Source organism: Carassius gibelio, chromosome B2 (genome assembly GCF_023724105.1).
Source record: "Carassius gibelio isolate Cgi1373 ecotype wild population from Czech Republic chromosome B2, carGib1.2-hapl.c, whole genome shotgun sequence".
Classification (NCBI taxonomy): domain Eukaryota; kingdom Metazoa; phylum Chordata; class Actinopteri; order Cypriniformes; family Cyprinidae; genus Carassius; species Carassius gibelio.
Genome location: NC_068397.1, coordinates 19,368,329 through 19,389,289, shown reverse-complemented (window position 1 = coordinate 19,389,289; position 20,961 = coordinate 19,368,329). Strand labels below are relative to the sequence as shown.

General features: G+C 39.3%; 1 protein-coding gene across 1 annotated transcript in view; it reads right to left on the bottom strand.

Annotated features, from left to right (window-relative positions):
* Positions 1-20,961, bottom strand: part of LOC127950957 (collectin-12) — a 41,892-nt gene that overhangs the window by 2,491 nt on the left and 18,440 nt on the right. Inside the window, exons 3-21 of the mRNA XM_052548423.1 lie at positions 19,622-19,744; positions 15,686-15,772; positions 12,360-13,403; positions 11,573-12,064; positions 9,801-9,937; positions 9,512-9,621; positions 9,308-9,372; positions 6,958-7,062; positions 5,182-5,266; positions 5,013-5,088; positions 4,791-4,886; positions 4,553-4,699; positions 3,328-3,418; positions 3,055-3,247; positions 2,652-2,746; positions 847-935; positions 523-610; positions 385-439; positions 56-209 (exon numbers count right to left, since the gene is read on the bottom strand). Of these exons, the coding sequence (XP_052404383.1) occupies positions 56-209; positions 385-439; positions 523-610; positions 847-935; positions 2,652-2,746; positions 3,055-3,247; positions 3,328-3,418; positions 4,553-4,699; positions 4,791-4,886; positions 5,013-5,088; positions 5,182-5,266; positions 6,958-7,062; positions 9,308-9,372; positions 9,512-9,621; positions 9,801-9,937; positions 11,573-12,064; positions 12,360-13,403; positions 15,686-15,772; positions 19,622-19,744 (3,332 nt within the window). The remainder of the gene's footprint in view (positions 1-55; positions 210-384; positions 440-522; positions 611-846; positions 936-2,651; positions 2,747-3,054; positions 3,248-3,327; positions 3,419-4,552; positions 4,700-4,790; positions 4,887-5,012; positions 5,089-5,181; positions 5,267-6,957; positions 7,063-9,307; positions 9,373-9,511; positions 9,622-9,800; positions 9,938-11,572; positions 12,065-12,359; positions 13,404-15,685; positions 15,773-19,621; positions 19,745-20,961) is intronic.

The window sequence follows — 20,961 nt, the reverse complement described above, 5'->3', positions numbered from 1 at the left end:
ACAGCCATAATAGCAGTTTATACCAATAGCAATTAACAGTTTGTCAGACTCTCACCTGTTGGGAAGCGTTTGGGGTCTGCTGCATGTAGTATTGCTGGCTCTGTAGTTTGGCATACATAGCGTATACTGGGTCTTCATTCATTAGATTAGCATAGAGAGACAGCGCTTCCATGACCTTCACGTTCAGTTCAGACAGCTCCGAGTGTTTTCTGAAAACAAACACGGCAGATTTATTACACATGAGATCTATATGCCATGACGTGTGCATTTGTCTCATTGGATTTCATTCACTAAAAAGAATTGGAGGTTTGTTTACTGGCATTGCTAGATTTATGGAAGGATGGATTTGCATTAAATTTGTTTTAGATAGGAATTTTTGAATACCTGTCAATGTCCTCCAACTTCTGGTCAATGAGAGGACCCATCTGGTTGCAAGCAGCTAATTGGGAGAAGAGGAACAACTATGAATCAATGACTTAATCTTTTCAACAGAATCAACATGTGAATCTGTTTTATACTCACCCTCCAACTGCAGGAGTTCACAGGTGTCTGACTGGTCATCAGTTGGATCTGCACTCTGGATCATCTGAAGCAGCTGGTCCATTTTCTCCTGCAGAACATTGCAAAGACATTACAGACTAGACTGCATGACACTTTCTTGAGAGCTGCTACATGTATGACTAATTCGAAACACAGTTCTCCACCGGGAGCATCTGACGTCTTCAAAGGGAAAAAGTGAAAAGTGGATCATTCATTTCACTATGCTATTTCATGTGCTTTGTAGTTGTAAGGGTTGTGTATGAGAGGAATACAGTGCCAAATAGTGTGAGAAATATGTAGCCTCACCTCATCGATGTAGACAGGCTCTGGCTCCGGTTCAATCGTCTCTACCTGGACGTCTTCACTGAACTGCACTGTCTTCTTCTCGGTTTTCACTTAGGAAAGAAAAATATCAAAGATGATATAATCCAAAAATCCAAGAAATATAATCCAGAAATCCAAAAGGATATTGTTTTGACAATGCACACTAGGCTCTGAAAGTCAGAGACCACGCTGAAAATATGGTAATTGAAAATAACTGAATCCTGTAAATGAACAAAAACTGACATTTGGAAGATTTTGGTTTTCAAAAAAAGGGTTTTGTGACATTAATCCTGGTCAATTCCTAGGTACAGATCAAGATGCTCTTTGGATCATTCTCCAATCATGCTGGCATGACTGCTTGGCATGATAAAGCAAAAGACTGACATAAAATTTTAAATTGACCTCATGTGGAAAATCATAAGAATGCACATAATTTATTAAAAATAAATAATAATAATAATAAAAATTCTCCAGTGGTCTATGATGTCTTTGGACTCCAATGTAGTCACAGTTTTTTTATTTATGTACACTACTGTTCAAAAGTTTTTTTTAAATGATGGTTTCCAATGCTCAGTAAGGCCTGGTTCACACGGGACGATTTTTAAATTGTCGGCCGATTTTCCAAACCTGAGAGACCCCACACACGGCGATAAAAAAATCACGGGTCTAACAGTTTTGGTCGTTCAGTGTGTGGTGTGCAGCCACACGGCAAAATCAACACATCACACACGAACCGATTTGACTCCCGAGCATTCCCAGGTCAGACGGGAAATCTCGCAAAATCCCTCGAGATCAAACATGACTTCAGAGTAAACAATCATGGCGGACCAAGAGCATGCAGTGGCCATTGTGCTTTGTTTTTAACGGAAAAAAAGACAACACGAGCATGGACTATACTTGCTACATCATGATATGGAGGAAAGTTGTTGTTTTATCACATAGAAATGTTGTTACTTACTACAGAGATTAATAACCGTGGAAATAAACGTTCATATATTCGTTTCCATGTACTCTGGTGGACTGCAGTTGTGGATGTAGTTATGCCCATCGACTTTATTTGTATTTGTTATATTTTATACGCAGGCTGTTTTGATTTTGTTTCCCGGTATTTCCTCACCGCCTCGTCACCTCGCTTTCTGATTGTCTACACGCTACAGTCCACAGGCTGCGTGATTGTTTGTCCTCGGGGGACACCACACACGAGAAGAAATCGGGCCAAATAAATCCAACATGTTGGATATCCCCGATTTGAGATCAGAGTGGTCTCGATGTTCTTCCGAGCAGAGGAGAGCAGTCTTAACACACCACACACGGCAGGAATATTTGATCAGATTATTTTACGATAATCGGAGCATCCTAAGATTGTCGGAAGGGGTGAATCGGGGCTAAAATCGGCCTAATTATCCTGCCGTGTGAACCAGCCTTAAGGCTGCATTTATTTGATTAAACAAAAAAAAATACAACAAAAGCAGCAATATTGTGAATACTTATTCAAACTCAAAATATCTATTTTAATATATTTTTTACAAATTGTTTATTTCTGTGATGGCAAAGCTGCATTTTTATCAGTCATTTTAGTGTCACATGATCTTTCAGAAATCAGTCAAATATGCTGATTTACTGCTCAACTTAATGTTTATTATAACCATGCTTGTAAAAAAAAAAAAATAATAATTTAAATGGATGGTAAAGTGAAAAGAGAAAAACTATTGTGCAACAGTCAGAAAGATGACTTTAAGGGACTGCAGACCGACAGGTGGAAAAGAGTAGATGACAGCTTTACTTACTCATCTCAGGCTCTGCTGTCAGGTCCGCTGTCACAAAGTTTGACGGAAAGAGTCCAACACCCTGATACGTCTCACCCTTCCACCAATTAGGGTCACTGTGAGAGAAGAGATGCTAAAGCACCCTCCTGCTAACTGTCATTTAAAAAAAATAACTCTTTGGCTGTGTTTGGAATCATTCATTCAATCTCTCCAGAGATCTGAAGGTCTACTAACCTCCTCACACAACTTCTGTTTCATAGTCATCATGTGTAGCTTATCAACCAAACTGACCAAAGTGGAAACAAGCCTTCCAAACAGAACAAAAACGACCAATGTGTAGTGAATATCATACGAAGGGAATGATTTCAAACACAGCCTGTGAGAGAAATTCACTGTGACCATCAGTGAACAGAACCAGACTCACCTGTCATCCAGGATGGTGATGATCTCGCCGGATTTAAAGGTGAGCTCGTTGTCCTCGGCTGCCTCGAAGTCATAGATGGCCCTGACCTTTCTGCCTTCAGCCTTGTGAGATGTGAGGAGGCTGCTGGTGCTCGGGTAGAGGCCAGACAGAGAGACCTGGGGCTGCCGCTGGTCCTTCAGAGACAGTTCGATCGCTGAGAAAGGGACAGAGACAGAGATCTAGCTTTCTTCAAGATGAGTTATTGCAGACTTAGCTTCACATATTTGCACCCACCTTTAGCGATGTCTTCTTCTTCTTTCTTGTTGGTTGATGTTGCAGGGTCTTTAGCTACCAGTGCAGGGCTGGCTTTAGCTTGTTCTGCTGCCTGAACAAATAAAGTTAAACATCTCATTACTTAAACAATATCATACAATTTTTTTCGCCATATGAGAAGAGTCACATAACAGAAGGTAACATAACGGCTATTCAACACTCAATATATTACACAGTCTGCATATAATGGAAAAAAGGAAATGAAAGCAAATTGAAAGAGAGAATTAAATAATAAAATGATAAGAATAACAGCCACATATATTTATTATATATAAATATATCAATTCAAATGTTTGGCATCAGTAAGATAAAAAAAAAAAAAAAGTCATATGTTTATTAAGCTTTTATATAAACAGTAAAACAGTAATATTATATCTTAAAATTACAGTTTTCTACTTGAACACTTTACTTTTAAAGGTCCAATTCTCGCTATTGAACAAACCATTAACTACGACCCTTACCTCATTAAACTTCTAATTTGCTGCTTATTAATAGTTAGTAAGGTAGCTGTTAAGTTTAGGTATTGGTGATTAGGGATGTAGAATATGGTCATACAGAATATGTGCTTTATATGTACTAATGAATAGTCAATATGTTAGTAATAGGCATGCTAATAAGCAACTAGTTCCTAGTGAGTATTGGTTCCTATACTAAAGTGTTACCATATTTTGTATTATTTTAAGATGTAATTTAGTCATGTGATGTCAAAGCAACTTTAGCTTAAGATTTTTGTGAAAACCATGATATATTTTTAGGATTATTTTATTAGAAGAATGTTTGAACAATATTTTTTTATATCTTTATCATTTATTTGAAATATAAATATATTTTATAACATTATAAATGTCTATACTCTTACTTTTGATCATTTTTATGAATCTTTGCTAGCTATATATATATTATGATGGCTAGCCAACTATTAATTTGATTTAATAGTAAAAATAAATTATCTAAAAAAAAAATAAAAATAAAAACTTACTGACTCCAAACTTTTGACCTCAATGTAAGGCTTTCTTTTAAACATTTCCTTTAATATCATGTTTATGTGCTAAAGTCTGAGATTTGGCTTTTAAACTGAAGCTGCACTCCTGACACACATTTAATCACTTAGAGATAACTACAGCATTTTATAGAATCCAGTGAACAGGCAGATCTGTGCAGTGGGGGTCTGGATCGGGCTGCTCACCTGAGAGCCCACGGCGGGGAAGATGACGCCCTGTTCTCTGAGGTTCTTGATCATGGCCGATATGAGGCTGAGCTGGGGGTCATTACGGAAATCCTCAGCCCATTCCACCATCAGAGCCTTCAGCTTCTCACACACTTTTGGGTGTCCCTTTAAAAGAAAAGACAAAACATCAGTCGTTAACTGCTGGACGAAGCAATTAAAGCATGCAGTGTTTCTACAAACAAAATGAAAAACATACCTTATTTAGCACGTTGCTAACTTCACTAGCAAATTCCCTGGAGCAAACCTCTAAATGGAATATTTTTCCACAGTTTGACACACACGCACCCAGTAGCTACGGAGGAGAAAACACTCATTTGATTCTTGATAGCTCATTAATGGCTTCTGATGTTTGCATACTTGAGAATGAAGCATTATTTCTCCTCATCCAGTGGAAAGCATTAAGAAACATTTGCCTTACCGTCAATGCTTGCATGGCAACATGCGGATCCTTGTGATTAACTCTTCTCATTATAGATCGCAGGCATTCTTTAGGCCTTCAGAAGACAAGCAATAAGATTTAACCTTTTAATCACCCATTTATCTAAAAGACATTCACAAAAAAAAATCCAGAATGCTCATTGGCTAACCCAGTGCGAGACTGTCCAATCTTGTCACAAATGTCCAAAATGAGGCCCCAGTCCTCAGCTGTGTTCAACTCACTTGTCGCTTTCTCTGCAAAAGAATAATGATAAATATTTCCTGTGATTTTGATTTCTGTGATTTTTCCTGTGATTCAGCTGCATAACATTCATTTGCAAATTAATTAATGTGTATCTGTGAAAGGCCACAGGGTCTGTTACACCAAATTATAGAAACCAGAGTCAGAAATTAACCAGTGCCTAAGAAAACAAATGCCAAAAAAAAAAAAAAAAAAACCAGGTTATACAGGAATTATAACGGGTTATAGTTGGGATATATCTATAAAATGTTTGGTATGTTTTACTTTTTTTCATGTTTTTAAAGTCTCATTATCATCAAGGCTGAATTTGTGTATTTAAAAAATTATAATAATAAAAACATCTCAATTTTGTGCTCAAGAAACATTTCTTATTATCAATAATGAAAATGCTGTTAATATTTAGTGGGAACTGTGATACAAAGTTTACAAAAATTATAATTTGAATTACAAATCATTTGTACAATTATATGCCACTATATATTTTATATGAAACTCTATTTACAGCAACTTTTATTATTTTACTTTTTAAATTTAAATGCAACTAAATCAACAACCATAATTGTTTAAATCCCCATGAAAATCAATTCCAGCCCAGGCAGCAAATATTTCACACACACACACAAAAAAAGTTAATTTATGACAGAACCAATTCCGCTGTTTAGAGAAGGTTAACCAATGACCTGCATTTGTTGTGAGATTCTGTTTGTCAATCTAGCAAGCTGTCAAATAGAGGACAGAGGTCAGCCAAAACAAAAACACAATGGCCTGTTCTAGTACAGAAACACCCCTAAAATACATTTTATAATAAACAAAACCAGCTAGGAGATTAATTCTGCACAGACACTTCTATGCCTTCAGACCAGCTCAAACAATGACATCTGCAGCTACTGTACATCACCCCAGCAGTCACTGCCAAAATCTGACATTCCCCACATCTGCAAAGTAGGAACATTTTCAGATCAATTCATATGCTCAAAAATGTTTATACCGAACCAAATTTTCACGCACTTCCTAAAATGCATGCATTTATATTATAAACCGCGCACAGGCTGCTTTCCCCAGCAAAACTATTATCCGCAGGCTCATAATACTATAATGATACAGCCTAGACAACACAACACTGTAATCTTAATGAAGGCCTGTTATAAAGAACACAGTTGTGCAGTTGGAATAAAACCAGTCAACAAAACAAACGCGGCTAATAATATATCAAATGAGCAGCTGGGGACATTTGCAGCGTCACTGTGTGAACCGTTATCTCCGGTCGAGGATGAATTAAACCGTTAAGATTGAGTGAGGTGGCTCAAATCATCTGAAGTTGACTGCAAAGCGCCTGTATTTACTCAATAGTGCACTGCCAGTGCCACACAAATAGAGAAAATAAGCTTTTGATCGCTAGTCAGTCGCTGCTTCTTTAGCTACAAACTTGGCTAGCCATCAGGCTAATAACATGTTAAGCTCTCTAGCTGTGAAACTGTTGTCATTAATGCCTACGTTAAAAGTTTCGGGTTTAAACACTAATGGGAATTATTTAATCAATGGAATGCCTTTCCGAAATTCACATAAATAGTTGTAGTGATTTCGAAAAGATACAAAAAGCCGGTGGGTTGCTAAGAACAACAAAAGATAGAGATGAGCTCCGTTAGCTCGCCTGCTAACTGCTAACATGACATCTCAAACTTACCAACATCTTGATCAAAGGGATTTGAATTGAAGAGAGGCATGGCCGAGATATACACGCGACGAAATCTAAGCTCGATCCTCTTCTTGTTCTTCTCCCTGTCAGCACTTGGTAAGAAGTGAATTAATACACATAATAAGATAGAAACTACACTTAGTGTTGCTGATGGGATCCTCTCCTCAGTCACTTACTCGCAGCTCGAAAGCGGTGCATTCTGGGTAACAGAGCTATTGCTGGTGTGTGCACATACCACACCGTTAAAACACACAAACAGCTGGGCATATCCAAATAAACATGAGCGGGATGTAAACGAGATGTTTGTTATTCGACACTGGAGTCTGTTAGTCGGATAGTGTAAATGATGACTTTTTGAAGGTTAGGGAAATACAGCTAATAAATCATATGACTTAATCATATGGTAGACCCTATCTGACTCAGCAGTCACAAGATGATGTGGACATTTTTATTTTATTTATTTGCTTTGTCTTATTGGACGCTTAGTTAAAATATGAAATTGTGTCTTTTATGATAGGGTAAGACCAGTTGTTAAGAGCTATATAAGAGGAAAAAATTTAATTACAAATGGGTTTTCTCTAGCAGTGGAAAAAATCTGAAATCTTTTAAAATAAATATTTTGACATTGTTTTGGGGTAAACTAGTAAATAATAATCAATAAACAAATAAGTAAACTCAATAAAATCACACTGACCTACCTGACAAGGGAATTTTCTTTAAATGTAGAATAGGAATACATTATAAAATTAAAAATGTAAATATATAGCTTACATATTTAATATGTATATAATGTAAATTATTTACAAATGTTTTCTAATTTATTTACTATATATATATATATATATTTTTATTGTAAGGCTTATTTGACCAAAACACAGCTTAAAACAATAACATTTCTAAACACTATTAATTTAAATTAATATTTTCTAGTATATTTATAGTAAGATATAATTCGATTTTAAATATATTGTATATTTATAATGCATTATAATATTGTTATATTAAATATATAGTATATTTTTAATGTTATTTATTCCTCTGATAACGACAAATTAATAATATGTTTATAAATAAATGTAATATATAATAATAATTGTTTCTTGAGCACCAGATCAGCATATTAAGATGATTTCTAAAGTGATCCTTTGCATCAAAAGAATAAATTACATTTTAAAATAAATTCAAATAGAAAGACGTTTTTTCAAATTGTAAACATATTTCATAACATTGTTGTTTTTACTGTATTTTTGATCAATTAAATTCACTCTTTGTGAGCATATGAAACTTTTTTTTAATGATAATTTATCATAATTAGTGTGGCCATATGTGCTGTTAAAACAGGACACGTCCTGGTCAGGATTTTAATATTCCATAAAACATCAGAGTCCCATACAAATGCCCAGTATGGTCAGCCTAATCATAATACATACATGTATACAGTATTTCTGACTGTGTATAGTTGCAAAACAATCTATGTTGCATTATTGTGTTACATATAGGACATTCCACAATTAAACATTTATCAAAAGGATTTCAACATAAAGCATATTGAAAAATACCAACTATATTTTATTTCAGATAAAAACATGGTCTTTGATGATAACTACATACATGTACATGTATTCAAATACACAACTATTTTATACATAGCTACTGCATAATCAAATATTTGAAAAAGGTATTTATAAAATCACATTAATGATGTCCAAGGTGTAAAACTCTGGTGTGAACAAATTCTGGATTATAGTCATTAAAACATATCAACATATTAATTGTAGCTTTACGGTTGGCTGTTAAAAGCTTTATTTTCATTAAAGCAGCTACAAAGCTTTATTGTATTGCACTGGAATAATGTGGCATCAGCTTTGTTAATGACACAGGTAAAACAGGTATTTACAATTACATGATTACAATACATTACAGCGTTTTCACTTATCTAAACATTAACGTGACTGGTGATCAGTGTATTGTATAGTTTGCAGTCTTCTTCATGTCTGTCACATGTGACTCTCTGGGGAAAGCGATCGTTCGTGCTTTATGAGAGGATACTGTGACAGAAGTCTTCTGAACTGTCTCTGTGATTGTCTTATCCAATATGCTCTGTTCATTCACAACAGGTGCTATAAAACGGGAACTTTGGCTGTGAATAATGGAGAAAAGACTGCAATGAATGAAATGAACTCGAGCACAGCAAACAGATAACTCTTTTCAACCAAAAGAAGCTAAAAAATGTTTGCAAGAAAGAAGAATTTGAACTTACATTCATTCATTCGTTCGCAAATGAAACCAATGTGTTCTGTGCAGAAAAAGTCGTTCCAACTGCCCTCATATATTAGGCCGGCACAGTCCTCCCCAACCTCGTGACCATGGCTCCAGTTATCAGGCTGTCCAGGCTTCCATTTCCTTTCAATTAAAATCAGACAAGACTAATGGGGAATGCTTCCTCACACTGCCATCTACTCATTATATTACTGAGGATCCTCAATATAATGGAATATGTTATACACTGCATATGTATTATGTATTTCAGTTAATCACTCACGTGTAGTTGGGCAGGCTCCCATCCACCCATCTCCAGATGTTTTCCTCTGCTCTGTCAGTGAGGCCCAGCCAAAAGAAGCCCTTTCCAGAAATCTGCCTCTTTATCCATAGCTGTGATAGATAATAAAGTAGGCATTGTATAGAGTAATGTTAGGTTTAAAACTCAAGAGTCGTAACAAGATGCCCACAAGGCTATCTGTTACGACACACTGCAAAACTGCAAACTGTTTTAATAAAGTTAATTCTGTTTAAGACCCATTACATATTTGATAATAGTATCTAGGATTTACCTGCTCATCTTCATCATTAATAATCAGCATAGTTGAACTCTTGTTGCTGCATCTTTCCATCGTGTCATTAAAGTCCAGCATCTCTGATGAGAAGTAGTAACACGAGTCTCTGAAGCTCTTCCACTGAGGTGGGCACCCTAAGATGATAAAAAGAACACACTTAATGTGTAAGTAGTAAAACAATGCAAACGGGGAAAAAATTAGTTTTAAGTAGAAACCTCAGCAAAAAACATATATTTAACCCCCCCCCAAACACGATTTTTACTGGAAGACCACCACGAAATGCTATCCGCTTGTTAAGTGGTGACGTAATGTGTCTAACGAATGCACCAATGGATGCTGTTTCCAGGTTCAAGCCTCAACTCATTTCACTTAAGAATACTATCTCAGTCTTTTATGAGCACCGTTCATTCATGTTAAACATTTAAACTAAACGTTTTCAAACTTACGGTGTACATTACAGTCTCTGTGCTCTCAGTGTCCCAAACACAAATAAGTTATATAATTATTTATTTATATTTTCATTGTCTGGCTATCTGGGATTTCATTAAGGAGTTAAAGTTTTTTGTAATAAAATATCACATTTTGAGTGTATATAAGCACTGTTTGTTGATATTAAAAACATTCATATTACATAAAAACCAAATGATTTCTACTGTATTGACTCTAATAAATGGCCTGTGTTGAGTGTATGTCAGTAGTTCTCAATCTGGGGTACGAAGTAGAGCCCTGCATGGGCCTCAAATTTAGGGCAGAGATGCTAGGGCCCGAGCCTGGCCCGTGTCCGAAAGTTTATAAGAATTACCGGCCCGAGCACACCTTTTCACCTGTATACTAAAACAGCTAATACTACTGTTTCAGCTATTAAAAATAGTTCAGTTTTGTATGTAATGGCAAAATGATTATATTTCGTTTCGTTTTAAGTTAATTTAGAAGAACGTTTGGAGCATTTTTTTGTTCATCATATATACATTTTGTTTTTTAAAGTAATGAACAAGCAGCCAGCGACAGACAATGAGCAGATCATATATGTTTGATCAATTCAGCCTTCTCAAATTATCTTAACTTGCCTAAAATAAATCTATAGATATACCAAAATAGTTGAAGCATATAACAATGTTTAAAGGACCAGGATGATCACTTGCATGTTTTCCGTGAATATGGCTTCATTTTTGCTCATAAGGTAAAAGTAATTTATCATTCGTAACTGTAAAGGTTCATTTTTATTTTTGTTCACTTACAATATGAACAAAACATTGTGCTTTTATAAAATAAAGAAAAGAAACATGATGTGCTTTGAATAAAAGCCTCACAGACAGAAATATATCTATAGAAAGCTTTAAATTAGTAATTAAGGAAATAAAACTTATTGAAGACAAAAACTATTTCATTATAATCATAATCCGTAAAGATGCAAATCTTAAAGGTGCGTCTAATGAGGAGATGCTCATTAGACATGCTCCAACTTCTCCCTGATGCTCTGCATTGTCAAATGTCACCTGTATGCTAATGCATGTGTGTATATGCTTTGCGTATTGTGTAGGTGATGTATAATATTTATAATATAATCATTATAACAGTATATTATAACATACAGTAGCCTATGTGTGCTGAATATGGGGACAATAAAATGAGAGAAGCTAAATAAACATGAGCCTGGCCCGAATGGACTCACCCAACTGGCTTGCAGACCTCTAGGGAAAGGTAAGCAAATGTTAAAAGATTGAGACCCACTAGTGTATGTGAACAGTGAGTATAAGAAAAGCTGGTACCTGGTGTACTTGTAGGGGGTGGCGCTACCTGGCGGTTGACAAAGCCTTGTGGATCTGCCGGGGCCACAACTACTTGTGCAGGGAGTCCAGGTGATCCAGGTGGTCCAGGAGGTCCAGGTGGGCCTACGGGCCCACGAGGCCCTTCTAGTCCTGCAGGCCCAGCTGGCCCTCTGAGTCCTTGCGGCCCTTGTGGCCCTTGAGGACCTGTCTGACCATCTCTTCCAGGCAGCCCAGGTATACCAGGGTCACCTTTCTCTCCCGAAGGCCCCGCCCTGCCCCCAGATCCTCGTGAACCCTTTTGCCCAGGGCTTCCTCTTGAACCGGGTAGCCCTTTCATTCCTGGTACACCAGGAGGCCCTGCTGGACCCCTTTCTCCTTTAGGCCCAGCAACACCAGGTGCTCCCTTTTCACCATTTTCACCTTTCTGGCCAGCTTTGCCAGGTGGCCCCTGGGACCCTTTGTCTCCCCGAGGTCCTCTTGGACCAGGAGGACCTGAAATTATGAAACAAAGAAATGAACTCCCACTCTTCTAAAACCATAAAATTCTGGTAGTGAAATGAGTTATTAGGGTATATTCAGAAATGTTAATATTTAGAAAGTGTTACAATTTTAAAGAGGTCACTCATCCATTTAGCCTGACGACACCCCACAGTGACCACACAGCCATGGTTTGGTTGCAAATTATAGCTCAAAATATCATAATTTTTTATATATGCAAAAATCAATAAATCTCTTTTTAAACAAGTGTTTATATTTAAATAAATAGAAGCCTAGCCTCAGATCTTACCCTGAAGAATCGTGAAATTGGTGATGAGCTGCGAGTGTTTGCTGTCCACCAGTTTCATTTCCTCCATGACTATGGAAAGGCTGCTGACCTCTTTGTCGAGCCTGGCGGCGAGTTCTTCCTGCTGGGTTTTGAGCTCTGAGTTGTCGGCTCTGGTTTCTGCCACACTGTTGTTCAGCCCCAGCAGCAGGTCTGAATGCTGGGCCACCATCTCGGAGCAGGTGCGAAGACCATTCAGATCCACACTGATCACTCCGAGCAGCTGCGTGGTGAAGCTTACATTCCCCGTTATGCGGTCCATTTCCGCATCGTTGCGGTCAAGATGTGCCTCTAGGGCATCAAACTTCAAGGAGGTTGAATTGTCGTGGTCTCGCTGCTGGTCCATGAGCTCACGGATGCTCTGTTCATGGCTGTCGGCGATGCCTGAGGCGTTCTGCACCTGCTCTGAGAGTGAGTTCAGCTGAGTAGACACGTCCTCCAGAGCGTCACTGTTAGAGCGAGTCAGCACAGAATTGTTAGCAGCTAAGGCCTGAAGGTTCTGAACCTTCTCCCTCAGCCAGTCAGCATCCGCTTTGGTCTGCCTAGCCACCTGCTGAAGGCTCTGATAGTCATTCTTAAGCTTCTGGACGGCCTGGCTAGTGTCCTCCACCGACCTCTGGAGGGAGCTGATGAGGTTCCTCTGCTGGGTCTGGGTGAAGTTCAGAGTGCTGAGGCTGTTGGTGTTTCGGCCCTGTTCGCTCGTCTGCACCTGAAGGTCCGTCTGGAGCCGAGCCGTGTCCGTCTTTAGTCCATCAATCAAGCTGCTGTATGAGTTTAAGGTGCGGTTGACTTTGCTAATGACATTGGCATTGCTCTCCAACAGATCTCGCAGTGAGTGATGTCCGCTCTGCATGTCCTCGCCGGCTAGCCGTAGCTCTTCGAGAACAGCTCTGTTGTTAGAAGCCTTCACAGCAACAACACCGAGCTGCTTCTGCAACGTCTGAATTTCCATCTTGAATGACAGGAGTTCACTGGTGGCGTTTCCTGACTTCTCTGCTGTTTGATCATCTGCACATCACATTTAGAAGTTTATTAATAAAAAATATATATATATATATTAATAAAGAGTCAGTGATGTATAACATTGTCTATTATGAAAATTTAATTATTAATTGAATTGAATATTTACTGGCTAATATTTAATGACTTGCAATCATTAAGTAAAAAGTTCTAACACACTGTCCTGACAATTAGAACTAAAACAATAATTTCACCCAAAACAATACATTTGTGTATTGTGTTATTACATATAAATAATAATAATTATTATTCATTCTATTATTAATTAATAATCATTATGTTTTTGGAAAGTCACACCTGCTATTTTACAAACTTTACTAAAAAGAGTCATGTAAGGCCCAACAGTATGACTTTTACAGATTAACAAAGTTTTTCGAATATAAATAGCAAATCAGTTTTGTTAAAAATGAATAAAAAATGAAAAAACAAACAATTTAAGATTTTATTTTCAACAATTTTATTCTGTTAATGGAGTAAATGAACTTAGTTAATGAAGCTGATGAACTTTTTTTGAACATGAACATTATGATATTATGAAATGTATCATTACCATCCTTTTAGACAAAATATCTAAATTAATTGTAATTCAATAAACACACACACGCACATATATCTTACATGGCTCTGTGGAATACTTGATACTGATTGGTCAGTCGCGCCATCCAGTGGTATGCTATTCCCAGATAAAAACCGCCAAATTCAATAACACACCACTCATCCATGTACATCAGTTATCATGACTGGTACTACTTATATGATTTATTATTTGATAATTTGAGCATTTGATTTATAATTTGAGCAGTTGTTTTGAGAGTTTGATTTATACATTGATCTTTTTAGGCATTTTAATTTTAATTTTAATTTTGTTAGGAAAAAACTTCCATATATATGCTTAACAAGTCACTCCACTATACATATTTGGTAAAAACAAATCTTTTTGGCCGTGTAATAAACGGACATAAATGCGTGCATTTGCAAAAACTCATGACAAATTTCCAAACTCATGTTTATTAATAATACATTCCAGTTAATCTCAATCAAACCGCAGTTGGATTATTTTGATTAGGTTAAAAAATAACAAAATTAATACAGCTAACTTGCACAGTAAAACAATAAAAACATGATAACATAATAACATTTTTGAACATTTTAATACTCTAAGTTTTTGCTAATAAACTATTCATACAATGCCGCTTGAACGTTTGTGAACTTTTTAGAATTTTCTACATAAATATCCATATTTGTCCTGAAAGTGGACAAAGAGAACCCAGTCAAACAAATGAGATGAAAATATATTTTGTCATTTATTTATTCAGGAAAATGATTCAGTATTACAGATCTGAGAGTGGCAGAAGTATGTGAATCTCTAAGATTGGCATTTAATTTGAAGCTGAAATTAAAGTCCATCTGTTTTTCAGAGTTGTTTTCAATCAGTGAAATGACTGTCAGGTGTCAGTGAGCGCCCTGTTTTATTTAAAGAACAGGGATCTATCAAAGTCTGATCACATTTGTGGAAGTGTATCATGGCACAAACAAATGAGATCTCTGAGGACCTCAGTAAAAGAGCTGATGTTGTTTATCAGGCTAGAAAGCCATCTCTAAAGAGTTTGGACTCCATCAATCCACCGTCAGACAGATTGTGTACAAACGGAGGAAATTAAAGACCACTGTAACCCTCCCCAGGAGTGGTCCACCAACAGTACACTCTAAAAGCAAGATGTGTAAAAGTCCACTAGGTTTCAAAGGTTACCTTCTAAGCAACTAAAGGCCTTTCTCACACTGGCTAATGTTAATGTTTATGAGTCCATCATCAGGAGAACACTGAAGAACCATGGTGTCCATGGCAGAGTCGCAAGAAGAGTCCTCCTCTTTTCATAGGAGGAAACCCACCAACATCACAAAGATAAAGTGTTTCTGTACAGAGGATTGGGCTAAAATTCCTACAAAACATTATGCAGGACTGATCACAGGTTATAAGAAATGTTACATACTTTTCCCACTCAAAAAAATATTTAACACCAGATAATTTTTCTTAATAAATAAATGACAAGGTATATATATTTTTTGTCTCCTTTGTTTGATTGGATTCTCTTGGTCTACTTTCAGGACTTAAAAATTCTAATTATGATTTGGGTCATATTTATGCAGAAATTAAGAAAATTCTAAGGGTTCACAAACTTTCACGTGGCACTATATACAGTGCATATATAGTGCATTAAGCCAGTTATGTATGTGATTTCTATATTGCAACATCTCAGGTCTGGACTTACCAAGTTTCTTGAGGTCTGTCTCTACAGCCATGATCTTCCCTCCATAATTCTCCATACCCTCTGTTACATTATCCATTCTTTGGACCACTGTGGGCACATATTGTAAAAGCCAGTCAGACTTTGTCTGCACTTTGGACTACAAGTATACTACTGTCACGGGAGGAGCACAAGACAGACACAGTGGGCGTGGCGTTAGGCCTCGGAGAGGATTTTATTAACAGAAATCATAAAACAAAGGGAATAAAAGTGGCCAAAGGGGGAAAGTGTCCAAAATAACAGGGAATCTGGTGTCCTCGTCGTGCTGCGGGATTTGTGTAGGTCGGGCAGTGTTCATCAAGGAAGGGTCCAGGCAAGGGGCGGAGTCCGGCGGCCGCACGCGCTCCCCTCCTTGGTCCGGGGCGCGAGGGGCGGCGGCTTCTCCTAGCGGCCGCATCTCGCTCGTTGGCCGCGGCGCTGGTAGGGGATGGACGGCCCGGCATCCTGGCCCGTCGGCCGTGTATACGGGTGCGGTTCCCATCCGGATCGCGGGTCCGGCAGCTCACGTCTTGGTGGCGCGGGAGTCCCTCAACGCACCCTTCCTGGACCCACGAGGACACCAGTGTGCATGCACAGGGAAGAGACCGGTCTCCTGAGGAGAGGCGCGTTGGGCTTTTAAACAGCGGCGGTAATGAGGCTCCACTTCCTTCAGGTGTGCCCCATCACACGCCGCCAGCCCTGACTCGTCCAGCGCCCCTCCTCTCACACACCCACTCCAGTTGGGAGCCTGGTGAAGGGCGGCGATTTAGGACGGGGTGCCGGTGATAATCAGGGAGGAGGCAGCTGACTCGTCACATTCCCCCTCCCAAGCGACATCCCCGTCATCAGGGCGCCGCCCACACGGGAGTGCTACCATCCTCAACCAGGCTCCAAACGGTCGGAGTGGGCGGGGCTTCCTCTCCGGGCGGTCCTCCCTCTCGCAGCGCACCAGAGCAGGGACAGAGAAACCGGGTTTTAGTGACAGCCTCAACCAACCACAGGGTAAAATGACAATGGAAAAGTCACTTACCCCTTGTGTGGCTGGGAGGCTGTCCCCAGTTTTCCTCCGTCCCAGTCTGGGTTCTCACGAACGTTTGCAAGCGAGAGGGAGTGACGTCACCAGACGTTTCCCAACTGCGCTGTCTAGGCTCCGCCTTGCCTGCATTCTCCACCAGTGTCACGGGAGGAGCACAAGACAGACACAGTGGGCGTGGCGTTAGGCCTCGGAGAGGATTTTATTAACAGAAATCATAAAACAAAGGGAATAAAAGTGGCCAAAGGGGGAAAGTGTCCAAAATAACAGGGAATCTGGTGTCCTCGTCGTGCTGCGGGATTTGTGTAGGTCGGGCAGTGTTCATCAAGGAAGGGTCCAGGCAAGGGGCGGAGTCCGGCGGCCGCACGCGCTCCCCTCCTTGGTCCGGGGCGCGAGGGGCGGCGGCTTCTCCTAGCGGCCGCATCTCGCTCGTTGGCCGCGGCGCTGGTAGGGGATGGACGGCCCGGCATCCTGGCCCGTCGGCCGTGTATACGGGTGCGGTTCCCATCCGGATCGCGGGTCCGGCAGCTCACGTCTTGGTGGCGCGGGAGTCCCTCAACGCACCCTTCCTGGACCCACGAGGACACCAGTGTGCATGCACAGGGAAGAGACCGGTCTCCTGAGGAGAGGCGCGTTGGGCTTTTAAACAGCGGCGGTAATGAGGCTCCACTTCCTTCAGGTGTGCCCCATCACACGCCGCCAGCCCTGACTCGTCCAGCGCCCCTCCTCTCACACACCCACTCCAGTTGGGAGCCTGGTGAAGGGCGGCGATTTAGGACGGGGTGCCGGTGATAATCAGGGAGGAGGCAGCTGACTCGTCACACTACGTATATACGTATTTCTGAGACAGCATTCCTCCAAAATGCTGACCCTTTGACCTGTGTGGACATGATTATAGAATTTTCACTTGTCCAGTGCACATATATAAAAATACAACATACATTCCAAACACACAGTCATGCATGACACTTCATTTCCTCAGGAATTTGCAATGGATCTTGAGGAGACGCTATCAGAGCATCTCCTTTCTGGTGATTCCCAGCAGGCACCACTATAGCCATTCAAAGACAGATTTTGGCCATATCCCGGAGTTGTACAATAATGAAACCTTAGTTTAAGATGCCTTAGGGCTGAAATGTTAATATAACCTGCCATAACCATGACCTGCCCATTTATGTTCTATACAATGTTGTATCACATTAAACTTAATTCTAGGAGTATGTGTTCATGTGCGCCACTAGAGGGAGCTTTCACTTTGCATTCTGCATGATTCTTTTGGTGAGTAGCGTATGATTAAAATACCAACTGTCACATTTGTCTTTTTCTTTGGAACAGTCAGAAGGTGATCTTACAGGCTATCCTGACAAAGGCCTGGAATGGTTTTAAATCCCTCCTCTTGTTCCCAGTGTTTTTCCCATTGAATATCTCACTGCTGGTCAAACATGAATGAAAAAATAAAAGTCGTCATCTTCGCTTCGCTCTCACAGTTTTTTAACCCGTGTTTCATTCAGACACGCAGCACTCGGCTCTCCTTGCCAGTAAACTCATACACATCAAAAATCTTGGGTGTTAGCATTCCTGACTGCGCTTGTGTAACCAAACACAAAAGAAATATATGCTTTAGGGGAAAAACAAAACACGGAGGTCCATTTCAAAGGCTTGTTGGTCATTTTCACACTGGGAGTCTGTCAGCGGGAGGTCAACACTGCCATTCTCCTTTCTTTCTTATTTTCCTGTATCAGCCGTGTTATTTTTGAATGGAGTTGAATGGAATGGTTCTCTTAGCGGACAGAATGAGTGACTCGATCTAAATATGCACCACTGAGACACTCACTAGACTAAATCTGAACATACAAATAAAAACTCTTGTCTGTATGACTTTTTTGAGATGTGATACAGAATAAAGCAACTAGATAATGTCTGGCACTGCCAACAAAGGAACCATGACATGTTTTCAGAATGGCACGATGTCCCTGTCAATCAACCTGTGGGTTTGGGGACAGCAAATTGCAGCAAAGGCATACAATCTCCTCTGGAGCAGGTTTGTAGTGAAACTTGCTGCTTTACAGGATCTTCTCATCTGGTTGGCATTAGGGCTTTAGAGAACCAGAGGAGACATATGGACTCAATGGAGACGTGTTCTGGACAATCAGATCTCATTCATTTAAAGGTAAATAAGCAAACATTTTCAAGTACAGATTTGGGGTGCTTTGTAGAAGTTCATTTGTCTTTCTTCTATCCTTCTTTCTATCAGATTTTTCTTAGTGCTTTGTTGTATAATATATTGTTATCCCTTCAAAATATTTGATTGCAAACCCATTAACACTGCTTTCTACAGAAATGTTAGTTATATCACGTAAATGAATAAAGTTGTTTAAAAACCTAACTACATTTGAGAGCTAAAAAATACCTCTAGTTTACTGTGTCCTTCTGGATGCCAACAACAACAACTGCATTATCTTATCCTGGTTTTTGGCACCAGACAAAATAAACTGCTATGCTCTGTTTTACAGCGCTCATGGCTTTCCCAGCTAATACAGAAAACAGATTTCTCTGTGATAGTCCGGCTGGCAAGATTTGGAAAACTAACTTGTTTCTATGGTGCAATATGGTTGCCTTATGTCAGGGCAAATAATAAAGTGAGCCAAAGTTCAAAACTGAAGAGCAGAAATGATGGGGAATGTTCATTTGTGGCACATTCTTGATACATTTTAGCTGGATAAGATATAAACCCAGTGAACTTAGATTTTCAAGGTTTCTGTTCTAAACATTTGTAGATATGAACTCTTTATTGTGAAAGCATAGCTTGCTGAAACTACAATCAAGTAGACTTGTGCACATCACTGCAAAAGATAAATGTGCGTGCCAATGTCAGGAGGACTTCTTACCTTTGTATCCAAGCACAGCCACAGCGATGGTGAGCAGTGCACAGAGTACATACAGAAGAGCAATCGCCACCCTCAGGGCCCAGTCATTTTTACATTTAGTGCATTCACTTCCTTCCTGAATACCTGCAACAGAAAATAACATCGCACCACAATATAAAAATGTTTTTATGCATGATGTAAATACATATTCCTCAATCTTAATTAACAAATCAAGTGCTGACAGGAAAGACCAGAAAAGTTGCTTTGGTTGCTTTAACGAATTAGACAACAGCGTTTACTTAACCTAATGTTGTTCTAAACATATATTACTTTCTTCTGTGGGACAGAAAATATGTTTCGACTAATCTGTATGTATATAATATAAAATAAGTTTATAATTATATAATACAAATTCTTTGGACCCCATTGACTTTAATTTTATGGTTAAAAACTATATAAAGAGTGACATGATTTTTTAATTCTTGCATGAACTAACATAACAAAACATGTGAAACACTGGCACATTGCTTTAAGACAAAACCGAATTCTAAGGAACAAACAAATACATTTCTGCGATTTCATGCAAAGCAGCTTTGGAGATCACAGTGTTTCACCACATGATGGTGGAAGTGAATAAATGCCCCTCTGTTTGTGTTCATGAGCCAAGCTGGAACTACACCATCAGGGCTTACTGTGGCGAGAGACTATGATTCCCGCTTGTCTTGAATGAGAATGAGTGATTTTTGTCAGTCTGGTTCAGATTACCATTGAGCAAATTGTTGTTTCCCCTTGATCTAGAGGGAATAAATGGTCAAATATAAATATTGCCAGACTAGGACAAACAGTAAGTTTGAACGGTACATAACAGACTGTGACGTAAAATTCGCCACATGCTGCATGTTTTTGCTGCAGCTAAGAGTAAAGTGGACCCCTGTTGTGTTTAGATTGAGGTTTAGTAAATAAACATGTCCACTATCTCCAGAAAAACTCCAGACATTCCACAATGAGCCTCATATCCTTGTTTGACTCATCAGCTTATGGTCGGAGTGGCAGCCATGGCATCCAGGTCAGGCTAAAATTAAAGCCCCATGAGAGAGCTGGGTGGTGGGCAGGTCGCTGAGGAGCTTGTCCTTAGACCTAAACATCTGTGTAAACATCAAAAAATGTCCCTCCGAGCTATGGCCCCCGATGAAGTGGGGGTTTGCACTGAGGGTTTGGTGAGGTGGTCTGTGTGGGGGAGATCAGGAGAGGCCTCAGCCCCACCATCACTCAACTATAACCAAACTGCACCATGTAAACAAGCAACATCACCACCTCTGGCTATGGGTCACTGGGGTGTGCAGTGGAGAGAGAGAAAAGAA